Below are 24952 nucleotides of genomic sequence, written 5' to 3' on the forward strand. Positions count from 1 at the left end.
ACTGGCCGACTATTTAGCGACTGGATGGAGTAAGCCTGCTCCGTAGCTGTTCTCTCCCTCACTCTATACCACAATGCAACGCCCTGGTTCATCGAGCACCCCCGAGCGGCAGCACATGCACCAGCAGCCACGTGCTACGAGCGTCCTGATTCAATCTGTTAGTACTGTACCTCTGTAGGGACTCTATAGGGTTGCAATGGCGTAGCATAGAATGTGGCGTCAGCAAACAACGGAACATTGAAAAGGCGTCGTCACAATATGATAACCGTAAATGGAAATGCCGGTTACATTGGTCCCAAGAGCTCCGTCAACGACGATATGATAGTCGCAAAGCGAGAAAGAACGAACACAGTCCTATTAAACTGTGCAGTTGCAGACCGGCGTCACTCAAACGCGTCAACAAATGCTGCAGGCGTTGAAGGGGCATGAAGCCTGGAGCAAAAACGATGACGTAATCGAGGTAGCACAGACACGTGTGTCATTTCAGGTTGTGCAGAATGGTATTCATCATGTGCTCAAAGGAGAGTGGCGCATTGCACAGCCCAAACAGCATGACGTTGAATTCGTCCAAGCTTTCAGGCGTGACGAAGGCGGTATTGTGTGGAGTGTTTTCAGCAATAGGTACTTGCCAGTACCCTGAGCGCGAACCGAGAAATGAATAAAAATTCTGCTTCTTCCAGGCTATTTATTGCGTCGTCTATTCGCGGTAGAGGATAGACGTCCTTGCCAGGGCTTTTGTTGAGGCGTAGCTAGTCTACGCAGGACCGCACAGAATCGTTCTTCTTCGCAACGAGAGCCTCAGGAGACGCCCAGGAGATGGTAGAGGCTTAAACAACATCGCGGAGAAGCATGGCGTTGGCTTGCTCGTTCATTACACGGCGTCCTGAGGGAGGTACGTGATACGGACGTTGCATCAGTGGCGGTTGGGCGCCTGTGTTGATGCGATACGTGATCGTGAATGTGCGGCTGAGGGAAGGTTGAGTGACCTTGAAAGAAGAGCGAATGTCTTCCGACAGACGCAGAAGCTGGGAACGCTGGACAGGTGTAGGGTTGCAAAGGATAGAAGAACCAAATACATCAGATGATGATGATGCAGGTGTAGAAACAGCACTGAACGTACTGGAACTTGGGTTGTGCATGTGTTAGCCTTCATCCATAACGTGTCCGTTTTTGATGGGCTGCACGCTACCGAGACATTCCTTTCGCACCAACATAACACAGTCCGGAAGTGAGTTCATAACAAAAAAAAAAAAAAACGACAGGCCTGCGTAGAAAGCGCAGCAGAGTCACACCGAAAGCTGAAGGAGCGGCCTTTCAGAGCATTTTCTAAGACTGTTTGGGTAACTGCTACAAGCATATTTGCTGTGAGCCTACTACGCAATAAATATTGATAATTTTTGTGCAGTAGGTTGGTTGGTTTGTTCCTCAATATCTTGGCGCAACCCACTCTAAAGGATAAGTCATGAGTCGGACAGTGCCTTGTTTAAAAAACTAATGCACTTATTTAGGTGATGCCATACCAGTTTTACGATACATTATGTAAAAAAACCACCGCAACGGCATCAATACAATGAAACGTAAATCAAGACATTCATGGCATACCTGTCATGATTTTCATGACAGGTATGCCTCACCTCGCCAAATAATGATAAAGCGTAGCATAGTGAATGCTGGCATATTACTTAAAGTTTATCATTATTTATGGTGTAGTGGGTATCCAGCATTGTGCTTGGAGCATCGCAAATAGTGTTTAAAGATGGCTCCGAAGACCACTCTTCTAGCTTTCACTGTGACTGTCTGCGCGTTCCACGCAGGCCTCGCCTTTTCGATTTAACGAGTTTTTTATCCTCTTATCACGTGCGCTAGTAGTAATGGGCACCGGCGGTGGCGATGGCGAACAGCCACGGTGCTGCATGCTACCTGTGTTGTGATCTCATATCAGCTCTTCGCTGTAAAATACAAGTGCTGTCGTGAGTGATTTGCGCCGTCGCAAAAGGAACTGTCAAGGCTTTACTCGTCAAAACAGAGCTGGCGAGAGGAGTGCAGCGTTGTCGAAAAGACTGGTGCAGTACACCGCCACAACAGTTGACAAGTGTGCAAGCACTTTGGTGTCGTATTTGGTGAGTAATTCGCTTGCAGCAGATGATCTGTCGGCCATCATAAAATCAGAAAATGGTGAGAGCTCTATTTTAGCTGGTGCGCATTGAATGACGGCGTCGTGACGGGAGATACAATCATATCTTGAGGATGTCAGGAGAGCACGCAGGCATTCGGATCAATTAGACGGCATGCATCCTGTCTTGAATTATCAGGTGGTCTACGCACATCGCAGTATAGAGTGAACGCTTTGCGCGCTGCCTGTATGGAAAGAGAGCCCGGAAAGTAGCGTCGTCACTTTGCGCAGTAATCGGTGAAGTTTTGATTCAATAACTAATACTGCGGCTCCGGTATCGTAGGGCACACGTGCAAACACCATCCACAAATACGTCTATCACGTTTGATGAGCTTTTTTGAGGGCCTTCGCCATTAGGAGGCATCGCAATCCTTGCCTCGTGCATTGCGACGACCAGCTTTTGTGGTCACCTGAGAGGGACGTCATAGAGATGGTGAACGGGGTGTAGACATTGTGGAGAGGTACGTCGGTGACTTAAGTGGTGGTCGCTCATGAAAAGGGCGGATCGAATGGCTAGGAAGGTTGGATGCGACCGGAGGCAGCTGCACGCGATTGCGATAGCGTGTGACGTGACCGAAGCAACCGCAGGCAAAGCAGGTGGGGTGGTTGTCAGAAGTGCGCCATTGGTTCACAGGTCCCATCTATGTTGCAGACCACGTTGGCTGAGGCGGCTGCGGATATGACTGCACGGAGAGTGGCGGCCAGGGCACGTGAACGACGCCGTATCCTGACGCCAGAGTTGCGTCGAAGGCCTGGCCTGGCGACGGATTCAGCGTAGCTAAGCGGGCCAACCACAGGGACCGGGGGGAGGGGGCGGGCTTTCTGCGTAAGTTACAATCACGCACAGCGGCTAAATTTATAAAATAATGTGTGTGTAGTCCTTGCGTCTTCATACCTATAGGGGAACGAGCCTGCCCGCTGCTCGTGCAGTGCATGTCCGGCGTCAGCTAGCAGCTGTGTAATAGCGTGGAGTGCCACAAGATTTCTTCCCATGACTTTTGTTGTCGATTCGGGGATTGTGTCTCTCATAAAAAGAAGAGATACCAATTGTGGGCCGGTAAGTATTAAAGCCAAACACGAGTCGTATTTTTTTTATCTTGGCTTGCAGTTCAAGAAAAATAAATTCCGTCTTCCTTGAACTGAATCACAAGCATGCCAAGTGGATTTGTAATGCTAACATTATTGTTATATGGCACATGTACTACTCCGGAATGGGCATACACCGTTAAACATCTCGTTTTTATTTCGTTTTCAGAGACAATGGCTAATATTCTGCCTACAATGTGCTGAAAAAAAAACATGAATGCTTGTGACCGTTTTTCATTTTTTTAAGAATATGATGGAAACTTTTTGTTCATGCTGCGATAAAACATGTGCAGGCTTCTGAACACCAGTTATCATTTCTATAAGACTGTGGAGCAGGTACTGTTATATTTATCAAATCACAGATGTGCACAGCATGACTATCTGTAACACTATCGTACTGCTCCACAGTGCCTTCAGACATTCAGGAGCCATAACGCATAGTGCTCAGACTGCTGAGACACTGTCCTTTCAGAAAAAATTGAACATTGTTTGATTTATGCGGAAAATAAATTTAAAAAATTGGCAGATCCCACGTGCTGTGGGAACCGATGTTATGCGAAGCACGAATGAGAAATGTTAATGTGTCACTTTAAAATCAGCACAACGTTACTAGGTGGTGGTAAATGATGCTGTACATGAGTTCCATGTCATGATTATCATGTTTCGATGTGTAGTTTACCTTTGCATCTATTCACGTCACGTGATACAAATTTAGTATATGTGGAGTTAGCGAAACGCCTGCGAGTACGCTATGAGCGTGGTATGTTGTCATGTTCTTGCATGACACGCGTGTCACGATTATAATGTTTGCACCAGTCATATATTTCGTCATCATTTGACATCACGTAACACCAAATTTGTTATATGTGAATCTAGCAAAACGGCCACGAGCGCATCATGAAGGACACAATATACTAAAATGTAGCGTTGACGCGCGTGCACGCTGGGCGCAGCGACGCTACGTTAGCAAAACATGAGCAACCCATAGTCTGACGCCAGGCGCCACCAGCGTCCGTCGGCGCGGCCCGACGGTAACCGGCGCAAAATGCGACATGCTGCATTTCGCGCCGATGCGTTACCCAGACAACACTGCGTCTCCCTATTTTTGTGACGGAGGGACGTCGGACGCGCTGATACGCGCATGCGTCAAAGCAACGCCGCGCAGCGCGCGCCTGCGAGTATATAGCTAGAGTGTACTAGAACTTTTGAGTGGCGCGACCGAAACGCTTTCCCCTTGCTTTCTCCATCCCCAACTTGTGGCGAAAGTAGCGGCGGCGCTGCCATCGCCCAATCTTCCCACTTGGTTTACTCGGCTGGCTCGGCAGCATGGCCGGCATCTCGGTTTTAGTCGCGAAATGACGAAGAAGTAGCGTCCAAACCTTTGTTACGCGCCAGGTTGCACAACTGGATATCCGCGTGTGCAACAAAGTCGGAAGTTATCACTTTTTAAGGCCCCGAAAGACGAAGAACGACGGCTTCTTTGGGAGCGGAACCTCCATCGGCTTGACAAGCCGCTTGACACCGATTGTGCTGTGTGCGAGTTACATTTCAAACCGCATTTCATTGTGAGAGACTACGTACATGTTATCAATGGTGTTCAAGTCCGAATTCCTAGGGGAGCGCCGACACTCGCCCCTGATGCAGTCCCGACGATCTTGCCCAACCTGCCTACATATTTGACGCTCAAAACTTCGGCTCCGCGGACACAAACAAAGCGGCGTCATCAGTGTGTGCCGGCTGAGAATGACAACAGAAAACACCGACGCATTAGCACTCCTGCACAGCTTTTTGTGGATACCAACGGTGCAACTTCTGCAGATGGCGACGAAGCTGACGAGGCAAGCTCAAGTCCCTCGTCTGACGCGGTTGTCACTCTCGGTGACTTTCGTGGTTTTGTCCTACCATCAAAGTCATGGGCGCTGCACGAGTTTCCTGGATTTGCTGGCGTGTCGTACGTAGCGTGCTCACTGAATCCTAGCACTCGTGAACTTTGCATTCAACGAGCCGTATACTTCACCTGTGCAGACAATGGAATCGTGCAATGTGAAGCGTTCGTGCTTTGCAGTGTTGTTGCATTTTTAAACTCTCAAAATCTTCCAGTACTATGTTTCACTTAAGACATTCTTGTGCAGTATTACGTATTTGCATTTCTGTGGGTCCTACAACAATGAATCTATTCCCATATTTTAAAACCAAAGGGATGTTTGGAAAAACTCTGCTGTTTTTCAAATATTATCAATAAAGCCTACTTTTTTGTCGCGTGGGCACGCAGCCACAAGCAATGAGCCTTTTATTCGAGTCCAGCTTTGGTGTTTTACGTGGAATGGACCAAGAGTTCTTCGTTTTGTGTGCACCATATTCCTTTTTTTTGGGGGGGGGGGGGCGCTTCCGGTGTGTACCGGCCAGCTGGTTTCTCGTCTAAAATGTGTACACTTTAAACATTAAAAAAAACGCGCTCGTTATATTGTACAATGTGCTATGCTGCTTCGGGCTGCAGTTCGGGCCTCAGCAACTTCAATAACAATAATGTCAAATAACCTTTATTTGCGCGAAAACGGGGAGGTATGTGAATAAGAAAAAAAAGAGGGAGATCATCTTCACACTAGGCGCGACAGAGGTACCAACACGTACGCGGAACGCCTGCCAGCCATCCGCCCTGGTAGATTGGTCAACGCCAGCGCCACCGCATCATTCCACGCCGAAACGGCCGCTCCCAGGCAGCTGCTCGCGCCACTCAAAAGCTTCTAGTACACTCTAATATAGCAGGACCGGCGCCTGGTGTGGCAACGCCGCCTTGAAGTGACGAAATGAACGCCGGCGAGCACGCGCGTCGCGTCACGTGTCGAAATGTATTGGCGCCTTGACTGTGGCATGTAGTCATGTACTCACATGACACGGATCTCATGATTACCACGTTTGAACCAGTCACATACCTTCGTCATTCATTGGCGTCATGTAATACTAAATTTGGCACATGTGGAGCTAGCGGAACGGCCGCGAGCGCATCATTAGTATGGCATGTAGTCATGTTTTTACATGACACGTATGCCATGATTATCATGGTTGTATGTTTAATTTAGCTATGTCGTCCGTTCACGTCGCGTAATAGCGAGTTTGGTACATGCGAAGCAAGCAAAACAGCCGCCAGCGCATCATTAGTCTGGCAAGTATATATTCATGTTGTTACATGATACGCATCTCATGTTTGTCATGTTTGCACCAGTATCATACCTTCCTCATCCATTCACGTGCCGGAATACCAAATTTGGTATATGGGACGCTAGCGAAACGGCTGCGGGCACGTCATGAGCGTGGCATGTAGCCATGTTGTTACATCACCTGCATGTCATGATTTTCATGTTAGGTTCTGTAGCTTGTGTTCGCCGTGCAATCAAGTCATTTCATATCAGTTTTGCAACATGTCATGTGAGCGAAACCACCGCAACATCTGCAGGACCATGAAATATAAATATTCACGTTCATGACACACATGTCATGATTTTCATGTTGTGACTAGTTAACTATGTTTTTCATACAGTCATATTACGCCATATCAAGTTTGGTATCGATATCGTTTTCGAAACGGCCAGGAAAGCTAAATGTCGTAGGCGGTTAGATAGATAGATAGATAGATAGATAGATAGATAGATAGATAGATAGATAGATAGATAGATAGATAGATAGATAGATAGATGACAGACAGACAGACAGACAGACAGAAAGACAGACACGCTCAAAGTCGCCGAGGTTCCTTGAGAAATGCTTCGCATTTAAACGAGCATACACAAGCTTCATTGTAAAGCAACTGCTCGATATGTTTCACCTATGGTACAAAAATATGTAATTTTAAACGTAACTCCAGAGGACTTATAGCATGTTGAATGTACCAGAATAGGTATGTAAGCGTTTTTTTGTTTTTACTATTCTTATTCAGTAGTTTCTGCCGTTCTGCCAAAATGAGAAATGTTTAGGTCATGTACGGCATATCGCAAAAATCTTATGACTGATTTTTTTTCCCTCTTGTCACAGGACCATTTCCTTTTGCACCGAGGCATTTAAAGTATTATGATAAAAAGAACCACTGCGGAGTGTTTCTGCTCAATGTTACTGGTAATTATTCACATATTCATAAATTTTTATTGAATTCAGCTTTGAAGCTTGACGTCTTCCACTTGGCGTATTAGTCGTCTTAGAAGAAACGGTAATAATCAATATCCGTGAAGTAATTATTCTTTTAGGGAAGAAGTAGTCTTGTCTCTTCTTCTGCCTACCCTTCATGAGTAGGTCTTTTCACGTTTTCTTCTTGATGTCTATCATTTGTTGCGACATTCCGGTAAACAATAACTGCTTTCGCTCAAGATTGTTGTCTACCACAATGACATCCAGTGAGATAACAAACGGAGAGCTGCAAACAGGGGTGCAAGGAACAGACAGGATGACACCATTTTATGCTTCCTTTTTTCACATTGCGACCCTGCGTCGTTCTGCATGCGTGCTGGGAGGCTGTCTCTCAAGCGTTCACGTGTTGCCTTTCAAGAGACTGCTGTATCTTGTCTTCTCACTACCTGGTTTACCATTTAGGAACAATAATCCTTAAGCGCCCCGCCGGGGTGGTCAAGTGGCTAAGGTACTCAGCTGCTGACCTGCAAGTCGCGGCATCGAATCCCGGCTGCAGCAGCATTATTTTCAATGAAGGTGAAAATACTGTAGGGCCGTGTGCTTAGATTTGCATGCACGTTAGAGAACCCTAAGTGGTCGAAATTTCCGAAGCCCTGCACTGCAGCGTCTCTCATAATCGTATGATGATTTTGGGGCATTGAACCCCGCTTATCGTTCAACCAATAATTCTTAAGAAAATGACACAACTGCAGACGCCTCTGTGTGAAAAAAAGAATGGCACAGTTATAGCTAAAAGCGTTATTTGTCAATTCTACAAGAGTGGGTGGAAGTGTCACCATCATCTACCGGAAGACTTCGGTGGACAACTCTTACCGCGCGCGGTTGCTTACTCCTAACTGCTTAAGATTTGGCAATGAACATTTTCAGTGCATGCAAAGAAGTGCAAGCACGAGTTATGCTACTAGAGTTTTGCAAGAGAGAGAGAGAGAGATGTAGACATTATTAATTTGCGGCAGATTGCTGGGATGGGCTCCCACCTAGAGGTTAACGGAGAGACCGTGTCTCCCGGCAGCTTCATTGGCCTGCTGGATCGCCCAAAGTTGCTTGTCTAGACCCGAACTGAGCAGCGCAGTCCGCCAACGCGCCCGAAGGTCTTCATTGGAGGCCGCGACCCAAGAATTTCTGACTAATGCTGGACATTCCCATAGGATATGGTCAATAGTGGCTCTGGTGGTACAGTACTGGCATAGATTGGAAATATAGACGTCGGGATTTATGTGGTGCATGATGACAGGGTTCGTGTATGTGCGTGTTTGTAGCTGCCGGCACTGAACGAACTGGGCCCGATTTAGCTTGGGGTGAGGCGGAGGGTACTCCCGCCGTTGCAGTCGAGAGTTTTGAGTTATATCATGAAGTTTAGTGAGCCGATCATCCCATTCCCACACCGGCGCAAAAAAGTCCGTTTGGGTAGCCTCTTCGTATGACGTGACTCGGAACGCAAGACCTCGAACCCCGTTGTGCGCCACTTCATTCGAACTGTCCTCCAGGTTACGTAGTGGTGTGTGGGCAGAGAATCACAGGATGTGCACGTATTTGTCCGCCTCATGAATTTTGCCTGCACTAAGAATGCGCAATGCATCGGGAGAGGTTATGCCGCTGGTGTAGTTTAGAACGAAATGATAGTTTGCAAACAGGACTTGTTTTTCTTGCGTGTGTCGTTGTCCTGAAGTGAGAAATAAGGCAGACCCAAGTACTTGCGAATCAATGTTTTGCGAAGCATGTGGGAAGAAGGTAACTGTTGTGATATTTAGACGCGAAGCAGCTTACGGCGGGGTTGTGTCCGTCGCTCCTTCACTCGTGCCCGCGGCGTCCTCCCAGCACTGCGCGTGTGTGCTTTCCCCTCTCTCTCATCTCTTATTCCTGCCCTCTCCCCTACCATGGCGTCCGAACCCCCAGAGCACATGCACGTCCTTTCCCCCTATCTCTTCTCGCATATGTTCCACCATCTCTCCTCAAGGAATCATCCACTCTACGGAGCGGCGTGTAGGGCAGGTCATGGAAGAGCTGTATACTCCGCTGGGGCCACCACGGTAGTTCTGCGGCATAAAATAACAAAACGGGTGTGCCTCATTCTGTCCTGTGCAACTCCGATGAGCGCCAGCGTCAACGCCGCCAGTGTCAGCGCCAATGCCAGCGCAACCTCTTAATAAAGTGCAACATATCGCACTCAAGCGAACCATCTACCCGCTGCTTCGTATTCACACATCGTTCCCTTTAGCGGCAGAAGGTGTAAGTTTTATTCTGGAACGAAATGTTACGAACTGGCGGTAAAGGAGTACTGACACCTTTTTTCGAAGGTCAGTTTGTTCTGAAATAAATATCTCCTGTATAGAGAGATCACTCTGAGCAAGTGTGAAGCTCAGCATATGCGGATAAGATTTCTTATTTTGATGTAAAAGTGAAAACTTTTTTTGGCGATCCTATTGACATCAACACTAGCTTGACGTCAGCTAGAGTACTGATTTCGGTGACTTTACGCAGTAGCCTGGCAAGTTGGGATGGCGTCAGGCACCAAAAAACAACAAATGGCAGCCTGGCTGCGCTGCTGCGCGTCACCTTGTCGGTCGTCTGCTTGCGGTGTGTGGTCGCTATCATTTAGCGAACCTGAGAGGCGAGCGAGCGGAGTCTAGAATATTTTGCGTCCCCATGAGTACAGAATATACACTGCATAGAGGGCAAGGGAGTGATTTGATCTGAATCTGTCGCCGTGGCACCTAAATTTTGCAGTGTGAAGTCGTGTGCTTGTGAAACGAAGGATAGGTGCAAGTTCTACCGATTCCCGTCCGATCCGGTGCTGAGACAAGCATGGGTCCTCTGTGGTACGCCACGATATTGTCGATAGCTGTTAAAAAAACAACCCCTTTGAAAGCAATAAAACTCTCTCCCTTAAAAACTCAGCTACCCATGCTGTCATGTAGTTTGGTAAGTGATACATTTCCATCAGCTCTATTAGTATTTTATGCTCCACTTTGTCGTACGCTTTCGCCGAATCCAGAGTAACTAACGCACAATACTCTCTTCTACGCCTAGCCAACTGTATACGACTTTTTAAATCCACGTGCGCACACCATATGGAACATCCTGGTTTAAAGCCAATTTGACTAGGGTTCAGTATTGATTTCTTCTCATTGTATTTTATTTCACGTGTATTCAAAACTCTTTCAGTTAGTTTAACCAAAGTATATGTAACAGAAATTGGCCTCACATTGTCAAGTGTATACCCAAGTCCCTGTTTCTTAGGTATCGGAATTATTCTGGAAAGTTTACAATCCGCAGGTATACAAGAATTTTTCAATAAGTAAATAACCATATTACAGAGTTCATGTGGGGAAATATCGTATAGTACTTTTATCATTGCTGAGGTTACCCCATCTGGTCCAGGTGCTGTAGGAGGTAAGTGTCTCACTACATCCGCTAGTTCCGCTAAAGTCACCTCATTGAACTGCTCCCCGGCAATTGGTTTTTTTATGTGTTTTGGCATTATTGACCTGAATCTTTCTTCTAATCCTTTAGCAACGTTTTCTGATATTTAAGTCAGTTCGCGAGATGATAGAATTGAAGAATCAATACTGACGGACGGCAGTATCATTGTTTGGAACGCAAAAATATAAAAAGTGCTTTTCTGTTCTTTGACTTTGAAAGATAGCTGAATTTGTTAGTGTCATAGTCATTTTTTGCTTTGCGTAGTGTACGTTTAAAATCTGCTGCCACGTATTTATAGTCACACCAGTTTTTTGGCCATTGGTTGTGAATAAGTTGCTTCCACGCCGCTTTTAGTTTTCTATAACCCCTCATACAATCAGCGTTCCACCATGGGCTAAACGATCAACTTGTGCCTGAGGTTATTGCAAAAGTTGACTTTTTTATCGCTCTTCTCAATACCGCACACAGACTCATAGCACAAATGTCTTCCGGCATGTTCTTGCAAAGAATCAAAGTAGACTTTAAGTCTTTTTGTAAACGATCGTAATTTACAAATGAACCAAATTTATCGGTTAAAAATATCCTGGGAAAGTTAACATTGAAGCTAATGGGAAGGTGGTCACTGCTTCTTGCGCAATCGAAGGTTTTCCACGACGAAATGCTTAGGAAGGAGCTGGAGAAAGTCAGATATATAGCTGACTTTGATTGTCTCCTAATAAACGTAACAGTGGAGAAATTCACACAAGGTAAATGATTAGCAACAGTCCATTTCCACAAGCGCCTTCCATTTACATCAGTGTTGAAACCCCAAGACACATGGTGTGAAATAAAGTAACCAGGTAATAATATATTCTTCCTGCAGGAAGCTAACAATGCATCTAAGCATCTCGTATCCTGCACTCCTACCGGAAAGTATGCGTTAACAAAAAATAAAGTGAAACACAGGCTGGCAGAGTGATGTCTAATACCATAATTTCATAGTATCCATGCACAGGTAGTTAATCTTCGCTCTATGACTAAATTCAGTTGGTATAAAAATGGCAAGTCCACCACCTCTGCTAGGTCTGTCTAAGCGAAATAAGCGATATTTTTTAGGTAAAATTTTTGTCCATTTGTAAGCCAAGTTTTTTGTAAAGTAATGTTATCTGGGAAAATTTGCGAAGAAATATACGATAAATCTTTGGTAGCCGACCCCATTGATCAACAATTCTACTGTAATACATTTAAGGAGCCTATTTTGACACTATAAACCCGACGCAGAGACTGCTTGATCCAACGATCTTTTTTCAAAAAGTCTTTTTTGGATAGTTTTTCCAAAAAGTCTTTCTTTGACAGATACTTTTTAGATTTTGATTTCTGTGAAGACGTTTTCAATAGGGGAGATCTGGCACGCTTCAAGAAATTTTGAGATTCCGCATCCATTTCTACGAATTCATCGGAGTCATCTGATAGAGGTTCTCGATCCGCCCGCAGCATCTTATTGGAGGGTCCTACTCTAGGAGATGCGCATCGTGTAGGAGCTATCGGACTTTCTGTCCCTGCACACCTTGAAATCTCCAAATCCTGTGAAGTCCGATTTTTCATAGACACTAAAGCAATGATTTGGGTCAACTGAGATGTTAACAATTCAGCGACGACTCCAATAATACTGTTGGAAGACGCTCCATCGCCTTTTCATTGCCTTCTCCATGGTCTCTGCTATAATTTTGCTAACGATGCATCCATAGCAATGGTATATCGTGCTGTTACGCTTGCGTAACCTTTCGAGCGTTTTTGTAATTCAGTCACAGCTTCCCTCCGGGAGCAACGCCTGCGTTCCACAATTTCCAGCAGCCTAACTTCTCGTTCTTTCGCCTCACAATCTAAGGAGTCTTCAGGGTGCGCTTCATGACATAAACAGCACTTCTCTTCAGTCGAGTTGCACTTAAGGCTGTCATGACTTTCTCTGCATATTCGACATCTGGCAGTTAATCTGCGCCGTTTTGCGCTGTGGTCATAACTCCAACAATTCAAGCACTGCAGTGGCTTAGAGGATAGAGGCTCTACCTTATAGATAAGAGGCCAAGCCTTAATTTTAGGTGGCCTTATCGTTCTCGCAAAGGTTACTATCACCGATTCGTTAGGTGATTTTTTATTGTCAACCAGACGCGTGCACCTGTATACTAACACTGCACCTGCTACTAAAAATAACTCCCGAATTTCTGCAGGGGTCAGGCTCGTATCTACACCATGGACTATGCCTTTCGAACATGCGAGATGCGCTGGAATAAACGGGTTCACCAGCTGCGCTGCAAATTCAGCACAATTGATAAGCTCTCGGACGCACTCTTGATCGGCAGAGCAGCACAAAATACCACCACGACTGAAATGCCGGACCTCAGTGATCTTTTGAAAGTGTGATGTGGCTTTCCGAAACTCCATTTGAATCATCTTCGGATTCTTCATAGGTATCGTACCGTGATTGGTTGGTACCAGAGCCACGGGCACGTTGATAACCCCACTGCAAAGAAAAGAATCAATCGGCCAATCTTTGGCCGGTACAGATGCTAGCCAAGGATAAGGCCCTTGACCAAGCGAAGAAACCGACATCTAGATAGCCTGAGTCACTTGAACTCAGAAAATCAAATGGCACAAACCACAAACAACTGCCAAAATAGCACTAAAAACCATAAAGAAGCAAACGTTACACTCAAGTGCAATCCTGTTGCTCGTCGTTCCAGTCGTTCCAACCCGTGAGCAGCAGCGCAGAACAGGATCAGAGGAGCAGGATTACGTGGTTGGTTGGTTGGTTGTTCCTCAGAGTCCTGGCGCAACCCACCACGAGGAATTGGCCATGAAACGGACGGTGCCTCATTTGTGAGGTGGAGTTGTTTTGCCAGCCGGATTATTTAGATAACGATGTTTAAACAAAAAAGCATTTGGTAAACGATAGATTAGAAATAAAATAGAGGTAATAGAACGAACGAACAGGCTAATATGATTTGAAATAAAGTGAATTTATGCCTCATCTTGACATTCTAATCGTTTTGTTGCATTTAGAAAATCGCATACGGCCTCGAAAACATTCTTATGGCTAAATCCCTTTTCAGTTGCTCCAAAGGAGAGGACCACCGGAAGGGATAAATTTAAAGCCAACCTATGGAGAGGTTCTTCTAACAGTCTCTTCCTTTGGTTTGTGTATAACCTGCATGTTAAGAGGAAATGGTGAAGGGATTCACTTTTGTTGCAGTGGAGGCATAGGGGAGACTGTGCCAGACAAGACCTGCGTAGATAAAAGTTCAGGGGCGGGGGACTCGGCATCTTAGTCTCGTAATTGATATCTCCACGTTGTCGAGAAGCACCATTGATTTTTCCAAGAGTACTCAAGATGGGAAAAATCCGATGTTGCCAAGCGAGATTTTTCAAACTGATCTGACATGACAAATTTTTCAAAGCGTCAGCAATATAAAAATTATGGGATAATTATGTGAGGCCACTGCGAGTGCTTCCGCTTATATATTGAGGGTTAAGCCTTTATGCCCTGACATCACACCAAGCCAATGAGTAATAAATGTCTTGGGGCAAGGTCGTAAAATACTTTTAAAGCATCGGACATATTAGGCGCAGTTAATGAACTACACACAGACAAGCAGTCTGAAAGAATAATAGCATCTGTTATTGATTGAGGTAATTTTCGTAATGCTAAGAGTATCGCCAGTGATTCCGCTTGATAAATAAGTGTAAAATCAGGTAAACAAATCGAAAAAGACCAATCTAACACTGAAGATGCAATTCCGACTCCTGCCTTCTCTTCACGAACTGAAGTACCAGTTGCTAGTACAATCTTTGTGTCAAATCTTGCCAGGTAGTCTTTAAAAATGGCATTTAGATATCTAGTGGGAAGAGTTTTGCAATTATTAGGAAAAATATTGTCAAATTCCATTTTCATTGTTTGAATAGGTGTTCTTAGTACCCGTACTTCACGAAGGTTAACATGTAATGTTTCCAAGAGCTTCTGTGCGACGATGACTTGTGGACACTTTTATCTAGACCACTGTTGGTTAAAAAAGGACGTCGGCTCACTAATGAAAACATATTGTGACCTCCTATGTGGGGATGCTTATATATTTTATGATGGTACAGACTGCTAGTATTTGGAACCTAGCACGATGAGAAGGCAGGTGCGCTTCCTTATATAAAATATTAAGTGCGACAAATTTAGGGAGCCCAAGACATAAACGTAACGCTACGCGTTCTAGTAGTACCAATGGTTCAATTTTGTAGGCGGGTGGTCCAGAAAACAAGACGCAGCCAAACTCCAATATTGAGCGAATGTGCATACAATATATCATTACTAGCACATCATGACGTAAACAACAACGTTTATTGCTGAGTCTACAAAGCATCCCAAGCGCCTGTGCTACTTTAGCTGCCATATTCTCTATATGCGGACTGCAATTGAGGTTTTCAGTATAAGTCAATCACAAGTATTTATTCGATTTGGTCTGCGAGATAAAGTCTTGTCTGTAAAGTACGGAAATCTGCACTGGAACACTTATAGAAAAAACTACGACTGCACTTTTCCTCATGTGTAATGATAGAGTAATGTCTTCTAACCATGTGTCCAGAGCGTTCATATAAAACTGTGAAAGTGAGGCGTTAACCACTGAGCCGCCCCAGAGCACCGTATAAAACTGTAGCATCTGATATAATGTATGTATATCTGTAGCTGTAGCAAAAATTGCGATGTCGTCAGCGTATACATGCACCTGTACATAATGTTGTACTGGAATTGTGCACAATAAAATATTAAATAATAATGGTGAAAGAACCGATCCTTAGGGGAGACCTCTAGCTTGTTTATAATTTGAAGACGACATGCCAGAATGAGAGCAATAGAATTCTCTATCTTTTAGAAAAGAGTAAACCTATGCCACGAAGTAACTTGGTAACCCGTTGTGCGTTAGTGAGTTTATTAGTTTAATGTGTTCCACACTGTCATAAGCTTTTGCAAAATCTAAAGTGACTAAGGCGGAAACCTGTTTCTAAGAACGAACTAGTTGTATCCTGCTTTCCAGATCAACATGGGCACACCAAATGGAGCAGCCGCGCCTGAATCCAATTTGGCATGAGCTTAAAATTGCATTTTCGTCCAACCAGTTGTCTATCCTAATATGTAGAAGTCTTTCGATTAGTTTTACCAGATTAGATGTGAGTGAAATAGGCCTAATGTTATAAAAAGTAAACCAAGTTTCATTTTTCTTTAATAAAGAAATTATTTTCGCGATTCTCCACTCAGGCGGAATCCACGAATGTCTAATGGAGTGTTTAACAATTGCAAGTAAATCTTGAGGTGATACTTTATGGATTATTTTTATTACCGATGCAGTTATTCCATCGGGACCTGGAGCAGAATCGGGTAATATTTTCACTACTTGTGCTATTTTCGACGCTGTAACCTCTTCGAAGTCATCGCTGTTAACAGGGCACGGTGAGTGGTAAACGTTAGCTGCCGTGAAGCGGCTTTCCAGCCCTTCAGCAATATTTTCCAGAAAAGTAGGCAACTCACGTGGCGTTGAAACTATCGATTCGAGGTTTGTTGATGGTGGGATTACTTCATGGGCTTTAAGGAAGTTGAAAAGTGATTTCCTATGGCCAGGCTTTGAGAGGAACTCGGAGCGTTGGCTATCATAGTTATCCTTCGCAGCGGCAACTGTTCACTTAAAATTTGCAGTCGCGTATTTGGAATCGCTCCCGTTTCTAGGGCACTGATTATAGAGCAGTTTTCGCCACGCTGCTTTTCTTAGCCTGTAATGACGTGAACAATCAGAGTTCCACCAATGATTCAAAGGGCGTTGTTTAGAGACCTGAACTGTGAATTTAGCTTCATTTAAAGATTGTTTTATATTATCCTTAAAGTTGATAACATTTTGCTCTTTATTTTCCTCGGTTCGTTTTGACAAAGCCACACGTAAAGTCTGTTCAAATGTGTTAAAATTGTTGCTAGAAGTGGGCTGCCTGATTATTGAAGTCACGGGACATACAAGCTCAAACAATATAAGAAAATCATCGCTATTTGTACCCGAGTTTAAAGTACACGATGTAGAAATACAGAGGCTAGGGATACAGAAAGTCAGATCAATCACAGAATGAGACTGATCCATACAAACGTGGGGGTTCGCTGGTAATGCATGTTATTAAATTATTTTTAGCAACAATATTCGATAAGCGCTTTCCGCTCATATCTGTTCTGAATCCCCACGAAGTGTGATGAGAATGGAAGTCTCCTACCATTACTATGTCTTTTCTGCAAGATGAAGTTACGGTATCTAAAACACTAGAATTTTGAACACCGGACGGAAAATAAGCGTTTACTAACGAAAAAGGAAGGTGTCCCAGAAGAGCAATATCTAACGTTAAAAATTTCACTTTCTAAAATTATTTGACCTGTAGTTTTTACCCGATGTGCAATTTTTTAAGAGATAAGCAGTGCTAAACCACCTCCTCGAGAGGGGAGGTCTAAGCGAAATGTTCGGTAGTTTTTAAGCTGAAAGATTTTTTCCTTAGAAAGCCAAGTTTCTTGTAACAATATAACATCTGGGGAATGCTGATTACAACGGCAAAATAAATCAGTTGTTGCGGAAAAATTTACCGGCAATTCTACTGCAAGATTCTTAATTCACCAATTTCAAGGATATGCCGGCAGCATTCACTGCCTTCTGCAATAAGTTATCTTTCAAAAAATCCTCTTTCGAAGCTATTTCTTTCTGATATTTTTTGCTTTACCCTTTAGGACTCATTGGAGATTCATTTTTTCATGGCGACGCCCGCCGTTTCATTTTTTTGTAGAATTATATTTGTGAGTCCTGCGAACCTGAATCAGAGCTCCAATCCACATGTTGAATGGGGATTATTTTACGGCCGCAGTTCGACGGACCAGCTCTGGATGAATATAACTCTTCAACAGGTGTTGTTATCGGGTCGTTGGGTTTAGAAAGCTCTGTTTCTACATATCCTGCATTCACCTCTTTAGCTGAAGAAAGCATAGAGGCTGCATATGAATGATTAACAATCATGAGGACTCGAGCGATTTGTGCATTTACGTTTTGAGAAAATGACTCCGCCAGCGTCACAAAAAGGTTCTCCAATAGCTTTGTCATTGTTTTCTCAACGGTCGAGGCTATCACGTCTGAGAGTGACAAGCCCATGACGTGGTTATTACGGATCGCAGCAACCACGTACCCACGAGAGCGCTCTGCGATGGTGATTCGAGTTTCGCGTCTTGAACAACATTTTTGCTCAATTATTTCCATAATTTGAATCTCCTGAGCTCTCGCAGAGCATGCGCCATTATCTGATGGGTGAGGGCCACCGCAGAGACAGCAAGACCTTTCCTGAGCTGTGAATTCTTTATAGTTGTGTTGTCCTGCATTCGACACCGCTATAAAGATCGGCAACTCTTTATGCTATGCCCAAAGCGCCAGCATCTATGGCACTGCAGTGGACGAGGAGATAGCACTTCGACTCGATATATCAGTGGCCACGCTTTTATCTCTGTTGGCCTAGTAGTTCCAGCAAAGGTAACTATCACCTACTCTGTCGGGAGGTTATTTTTGTCAGCGCTACGTGAACAGCGAAAAACTGCCACCGCGCCTGCAGCAGAAAACATCTTTTGAATTTCGGATGAAGACAGGCTCAAGTCCACCCCACGAACCAAACCTTTCACACAGGCCAAGTGAGGAGGAACAAAAGTGCTCACCGGGAGAGAGGCAAACGATGTGCATTTTACCAGATCGGATACGCAGGCCTGATCTCGGGAGGAGCACAGAATACCTTCACGACTAAACTGTGGCACATCAGTGATGAGTTGGAAGTGTTCGGTCGCCTTCCGTAGCTCCTGCTGGATGCTTTTGGAGTTTTTCAGGTGAATAGAAGCCCCATTTGTTGAAACCAGCGCCACCGGAATGCTGCTGAGACCTCTGCGCAAGAAGAGAACAACGGGTAAATTATCATTAGTGAGGGATGCCGACCAAGCAGAAATTGCCTGGCCGGGAGACGCGACAAACATCAGTCTGCTGAGCTCAAGTCAGCACCGCCCGCAATGGCGGCACATCCCGGAAAGGTGCACCCAGACGCCGAAGACAGCTGAACGGGAACTCGAAAAGGTCTGAAGGAACAGAGCGACTACCCAACGTGAACGGCCCGGACAGCTGTGACCAGGGAACCAGGGACCAAGATGACAGAGATCTGTTCGAATGGTGACGTGGCTCGGTCTTCGTGTAGGACGATGCGAGCGCTATCCTGTACCGATCGGGAAGGAGACACGCACACTTCTGATGCTGATGCTGATGCTGATGACCTTTGATGGATGGCGCTTACCCACAAAGGGGGATGGGCCAAGAACCGGGCGGCAGGATACTTAAATGAAACTAAACTGAAAATGAAGCCAATCTGAAAAAGTAGCTTAAAATAATACTACCAAAAAACAAAAATGTGTGCTGAGCAAGCGGTCAAACCATCTTTTGTTTTTGAAAGACTTAACTACGAATTCTAAACTAAAGATCTGAAAAGGTAGTGGTTCACTAGCATGGTAATCTTTTAGTTGCGTTGATGTAATCAAACACAGCGGAGCATACATCCCTGTGGCAGTAACCAAATGAAGTTCCGCCAAGTGATAAAATTACTGGTAAATTTACTTGTATTCCTAGCTTTTGTAATGGGGCTACTAAAAATCTTTTTCTCTAATAAGAATAACGATGACAGAATAAAAAGAAATGTTCAATTGTTTCAATTTCGTTGCACCAAATGCAAAGCGGTGACGCCTTGAGCTGAGCTTTATTAAGGTAATAATTTAGTTGTGGAACTGCACAGCGCAATCTGGTATAAGTGACCTCTAACTGGCGAGATACACACCACTGTTTATTCCAGCAATAGCTCAAATGCTCGAAATCTTTAAATTTATCTAAATTACCTTTTCCCCATTGCAGGCAAGCATTTAGGAACTTCTTCTTCTGATGATCGGGCAATGATGGTTCTTGTTCTTGTTCTTGTTGCCCTTAACTTGTGGCTCATACCCACTGTGGGGCATCGGCTAATAATTGAGTGGTCTTATAAAGCATTATTCAATTTTAAAGTAAAGGAACTTACAAACTGAAAGCATTACAAATTTTAGAAAGAAATTTTGATGGTCACTGATCTGTACTTACTATAAAGATTTTGCATTAGTAATAGATAATCACCTAGATCAAAACCTAACTTTAAAAAAAAAGAAAAAAAGGAAGAAGCTATGCGTGTGACGACAAAGAAGAATAATATTAGTTTGTTGGTATTTTCGTTTCATTAAGATAATTTCGCACGGCCTCGCAAACTTTCGCACTCGCAAACCCAGAAATAGAGGCTCCAAAGAATAGAACCATGGGCATAGATCAATTCATTCCAATTGTACATAATAGATTTTCTAACTGGAGATTACGAGTTGTGGTAAATTGTCTGCATGTCAAAAAGTAATGGTCCATAGTTTCTGGCTCGCCACAGCAAGCGCACATTGGAGAACAAGCCGCATCGGTTGGCGGTAACAGTTCACGTCTTCCTATTCTTCGGCTCATACCCATTGCATGGAAGCCGGAGAATCACTCAGAATAATGAGGGTGAAACTGCATAAGACGAGCGACCTGTACCAGCTGGGTCTGGTTTGATCGACTGCCAGCTGATGTCAGGCATGCCACTACGAACATCAAATCGCTGAAGCGATTGATAATGACGAATGGGCCCATGTACTGGGGATAAAAAATTCCCCCAGTTTTCTGTAGGGAATTGTGAGGAAATTATTTCGCTGAAAGAGGATACTGTTGCAGACTCATGGCAAAGCAGCGTCGTGGGTGTGTTAACGTCGAAAGCCAGCTGAGCGCAAGGTGGTAGGTCACGATGTGAAAAGAAAGGCAGTGTAAATATGGGTGAAACTTGCCAAGTGCCCACGCAATGCCGAAACACTTCTTTTCTGCCACACTTTAGTTGCTCTATGCCTCGGAAGTGTGCGATTAGAGTATGCCATGACGTATTCCGTATAATCAGGTTTACGCTGTGTGAGCACAGCACCCAGACCTACACCACTGGCGTCAATGTTGATTTCAGTTGTATCTTGAGAATCGAAATGGTAAAAAATGAGTGGCGTCGTCAAAAGCTGTTGCAAGGTAGTAAAAGCCTCGTCGCCGGCAGGGGACTACGATTATAGGTCTTTACAGTCGCCGAAAAGTTGCGTCACGTGTGATATAATTGACGCAAGGTTTCTGATGAACCACCGAAAATAGGAACATAAGCCGAAAAAACTCCTAAGTTCCTTATTGCTAGCAGGTTTAGGAAACACCGTAACAGTGCCCTATTTCTCGGGATCCGGGCGGACGCTGTCCTTGTAAACAAGGTTACCTAAAGTAAACAAATGACACACGGAATAATAACATATTTAATGTTTGATTGCAAACCGCCGTTGGTCAAGCAAGTAAGGACATGCTGAAGGTGACGTATGTGTCAAAATTAGGGGCGGAGACCATGATATCATCGCTGTAACACAAGCAGATCTTTCATTTACGGCCAATCATAATGTTGCAGGTGCGTTGCTAAGTCGGAAAGGCATGACAGTGAACTCATATAAGCCGTCTGGCATGACAAAAGCGGTTTTGGGGTGATTGGTCTCCACCATCGGCATGTGACAGTAGCCTGACTGACAATATAACAAGGAAAATAACTCGGCACCCTGTAAACAGCTCAAAGCATCGTCAATGCGCGGCAGTGGATAGATATACTTCAGAGTGATCTTGTTTAGTCGCCGGAGATCAACACATAAACGAATGTAACCGTCTTTCTATGTGCCGAGAACCACTAGAGACGCCCGTAGGCTCTGTGAAGCTCGAATAACGCCTTTGTGGAGCATGTCGTATACTTGGTCAGCAATGACGCAGCGTTGTGTAGGGGACATGCGATATGGTCGTTGTGGCAGCCGTGAGTAGACCCAGTGTCAATGTGGTCTTCCACTGCTAAGGCATGGCCGATGATGTTTGTGCGACGTCGACAGAAGGGCGGTAGCGCTGAAAGATGGCGAGGAGCTGTGAACGCTGCGAAGTTGTCAAAGCTTGAGCGATGAATGGTCGAAATATGTCCGCTTATGTTGGGTCAGGCGCAGGTATGACAGTCAGTCCACAGACGGTGGTAGAAGACACCTAATCGGAGATGGATATAATATTGATGGAGTTGATCGTCTCGACGTGACCAAAATACTCATGACAAATTAGCGAGAAGCATGTGTAAATATCACAGGGGGGGGGGGGGGATTGGCACCGCATCTGTGATGACGAGCTCACCCAAGCTCTTTTTGCAGGCTGCCCTTTTTTGTGCATTTTGCTTTCCAATGCTGGGATCATAACTACCGAATTCTGGATTTCTATTTGGTTCCTGGCCGGTATCCACGCTACCGGCACCGAAGTTGGATGAAGCCAAATACTCAGTTTGGCAAGAAGGCACGGCTACAGTCTGCATCACCGGCGGCACATATATATGCTATCCAGTAGGGTGCTTTCATGTGCCCGCGTCTCCGTTTTCAGGTTCAGCCTTTGACAACAACTTGCCGGCGCCCGCTATAACAGAATGCTGCCAGTCCCTGCTCCCATAGCAACAAGCGCCATGTTTGTTTTCGCGGCTGGCGTTTCTCCTCCACCGCACTGGACCAGCTGCATATTGTCGCGGGTGTGCAAGCTGCGGTATGAGCTGCGCTTGACTACACCGTAGACCTAGCTTCCGCTACGACACCATCGTCACGCTAGGTGCACTTACAAGAACTTCGGAGTGCAAATGGCAGGGTGTTGCGTGCCACAATACAAAGCTATCTTCAGACTGTTCAGCTTCCCGACTTGCTCGAGCCGACGGAAACACTGTCCGGCCGGACAGACAGACAGGCGAACTGACATGTTGACTGACGGACGCCCGGACTGACGGATGGGTGGATGGACAGACAGACACGCGCACGCATGGATGAATGGACGGATGGACAGACAGACAGACAGACAGACAGACAGACAGACCGACAGACAGAGAGACAGACAGACAGACAGACAGACAGACAGACAGACGAATTGAAGCATGAACGAAGCCACGGATGGTTGGACTGATGCACGCACGGACAGGCGAACAAACAGACGGACGGATGGACGAACGAACATGCGGATGGACGCACGGAAGGACGCACGCACGGTTGCACGAATGGACGGACGGAAGCAATGATTAGCGGACCAACGGAAGCACGGACAGATTGGCGCACGGAAGAACTGATGGACGCTTCGTCCCACTCATCCTCATTCACTCCGTGAATATGCTGTGATTTTATCCTGTTCTGCAAAACGGTGGTTAACATCAGAAAACAACCCAGCAGCTTTCACAACTTTCTATATAAAAAACACCCCTTCTTGTGGGAACCTACGCTACCTTCAATGTAAATGAGCGACCACCGAAAACCGACATGGCGGCCCGTCAAGTATGGCGGGAGTTTTAGCATGTTTTAAGCAGTCATGATTGACGTTTTCACCACCCTAAAAGGTGTAGACGCGTGCACATGAAGGCTCCCTACCATCCAGTCCACGACGGCTTCGGGCGCAGCTCCACATCTGTGATAAAAAACTCACACAAGCTGTTTTGCAAGAATTTCGCTCTGAAATGCTGGGGTTACGCCCACCAGATTCTGAACTTATGTTTGATCCCGTCCCTGGCCGGGTTCTACGCTACCAGCACCGACGTTGGATAAAGCCAACTACACACTCTGGCAACAAGGCGTAGCTACGATCTGCATCACCAGCGGCGGTTAAAAATACCATCCACTCCGCGATGGCTTCGAGAACGGCACCGCAACGGTTAAGACGAAATCACACAAGCTGTTCTTGCAGGTTAGTTACCTATGTGTTGCCTCGTGTATGAGGACCAGCCATTACCTTTTGCTAAAGAGGTCATGCCCTGCACAACTACTAGATGTACAGATGAGATGACATGCTATTGCTTCTTATGCGTGCTGTGCACTGCAGGCATTGTTTATGCTTTCTGGTGATATTGAGTGCAACCCTGGTCCGATGAGTAAGGCCGAGGTGGAAACGCTTGCAAGCGTCCTGGATAGAGTTGCTAAATTAGAAGAAGCACACGCACCACTAATGGCTGAACTAACAAGTTTGAAAAAGGATGAGGCTGTTGCACTAGTGAAAGTAACGCAGCTCGAGCTGGGCAACGTGGCGCTGCATGCTGAAATAAAGGGCACGAAAGATGAACTTGCAAGAGGCCAGCGTAAAAAGAACTTCTTAACGCAAGGGCAACGCCCATAGAAGCAAACGCCCCCTCGGAGGGCATGATCCATTCTGCCACTAGAGCAGATATACTGCAGGGCGTGTCTAATCAGCTCGTAACAATTAATTCTAGGTGTGGGGATGCAGGAAACAGGCTACGATAGTCTAACTCAGTTATCGTTGATATTGATGACGATTACGCAGAAGACTGGTCAGCATCAGAGCTTAAGGTATTATATTTTTGTGCCGAAAAGCTGGGAATAAAAACAACTGTTTGGTAGTTCGAACGTGTGCATTGGCTAGGCCAATATAATGTAGACAAGCACTGGCCTCTCATAGCCAAATTCACATTCTTTGAGGACAAACAAGAGGTTCTGGCAGCTGCGCTTAAGCTTAAAGGCACATCATTTTTCATTCGCGAAGAATTCTCTTTTGCCACTCGGCAAGCTAAAAAAAATCTCATTGAATTTGCCATAGCTCAAAACAAACCATAAAAGTTATCTTTTGATAAGCTGCGGTTGCGTTCATCTACTTACGTCTACGATATTGTCTCGCAAACTGTACTACATTAGAATACATAGCTGGAGAGGTGTACGCGCACTCAGGGCCACCATGAATCACCACGGAATCACATTACATCTCCAGTATCATTATCGTTTACCAACCTCTGAAGTCTTGCTTCAAAGCAAGATAATTTTTCTTCCTTTCTTTAAATGCCGATTCTGATGTTAATTTTACCATAACCTGGCTCCATCCTGATATTACTAATAATGAACTGCTTTTCTTCGCAAGCACCTAC

At 45.1% G+C, this 24952-nt stretch overlaps 1 protein-coding gene across 8 annotated transcripts in view; it reads left to right on the forward strand.

The window, feature by feature from the left end:
- LOC142817981 (uncharacterized) overlaps nucleotides 1-24952 on the forward strand; it is a 193702-nt gene that overhangs the window by 128004 nt on the left and 40746 nt on the right. For 3 of the 8 annotated variants that reach the window (XR_012895454.1, XM_075896091.1, XM_075896089.1), the window contains one exon: nucleotides 7289-7369. The exons of 2 other annotated variants lie outside the window; for them this stretch is intronic. Coding sequence is in view for 3 of the 6 variants with exons in the window: in XM_075896091.1 (XP_075752206.1) it covers nucleotides 7289-7369 (81 nt within the window). In the remaining 3 variants the exon portion in view is untranslated. Of the gene's footprint in view, nucleotides 1-7288; nucleotides 7370-10755; nucleotides 10832-13950; nucleotides 14046-24952 lie in introns of those variants that run through there. 3 more of the 8 variants (XR_012895456.1, XM_075896090.1, XR_012895457.1) reach the window with 2 other exon arrangements.

The sequence above is a fragment of the Rhipicephalus microplus genome, chromosome 5 (assembly GCF_043290135.1).
Source record: "Rhipicephalus microplus isolate Deutch F79 chromosome 5, USDA_Rmic, whole genome shotgun sequence".
Lineage (NCBI taxonomy): Eukaryota > Metazoa > Arthropoda > Arachnida > Ixodida > Ixodidae > Rhipicephalus > Rhipicephalus microplus.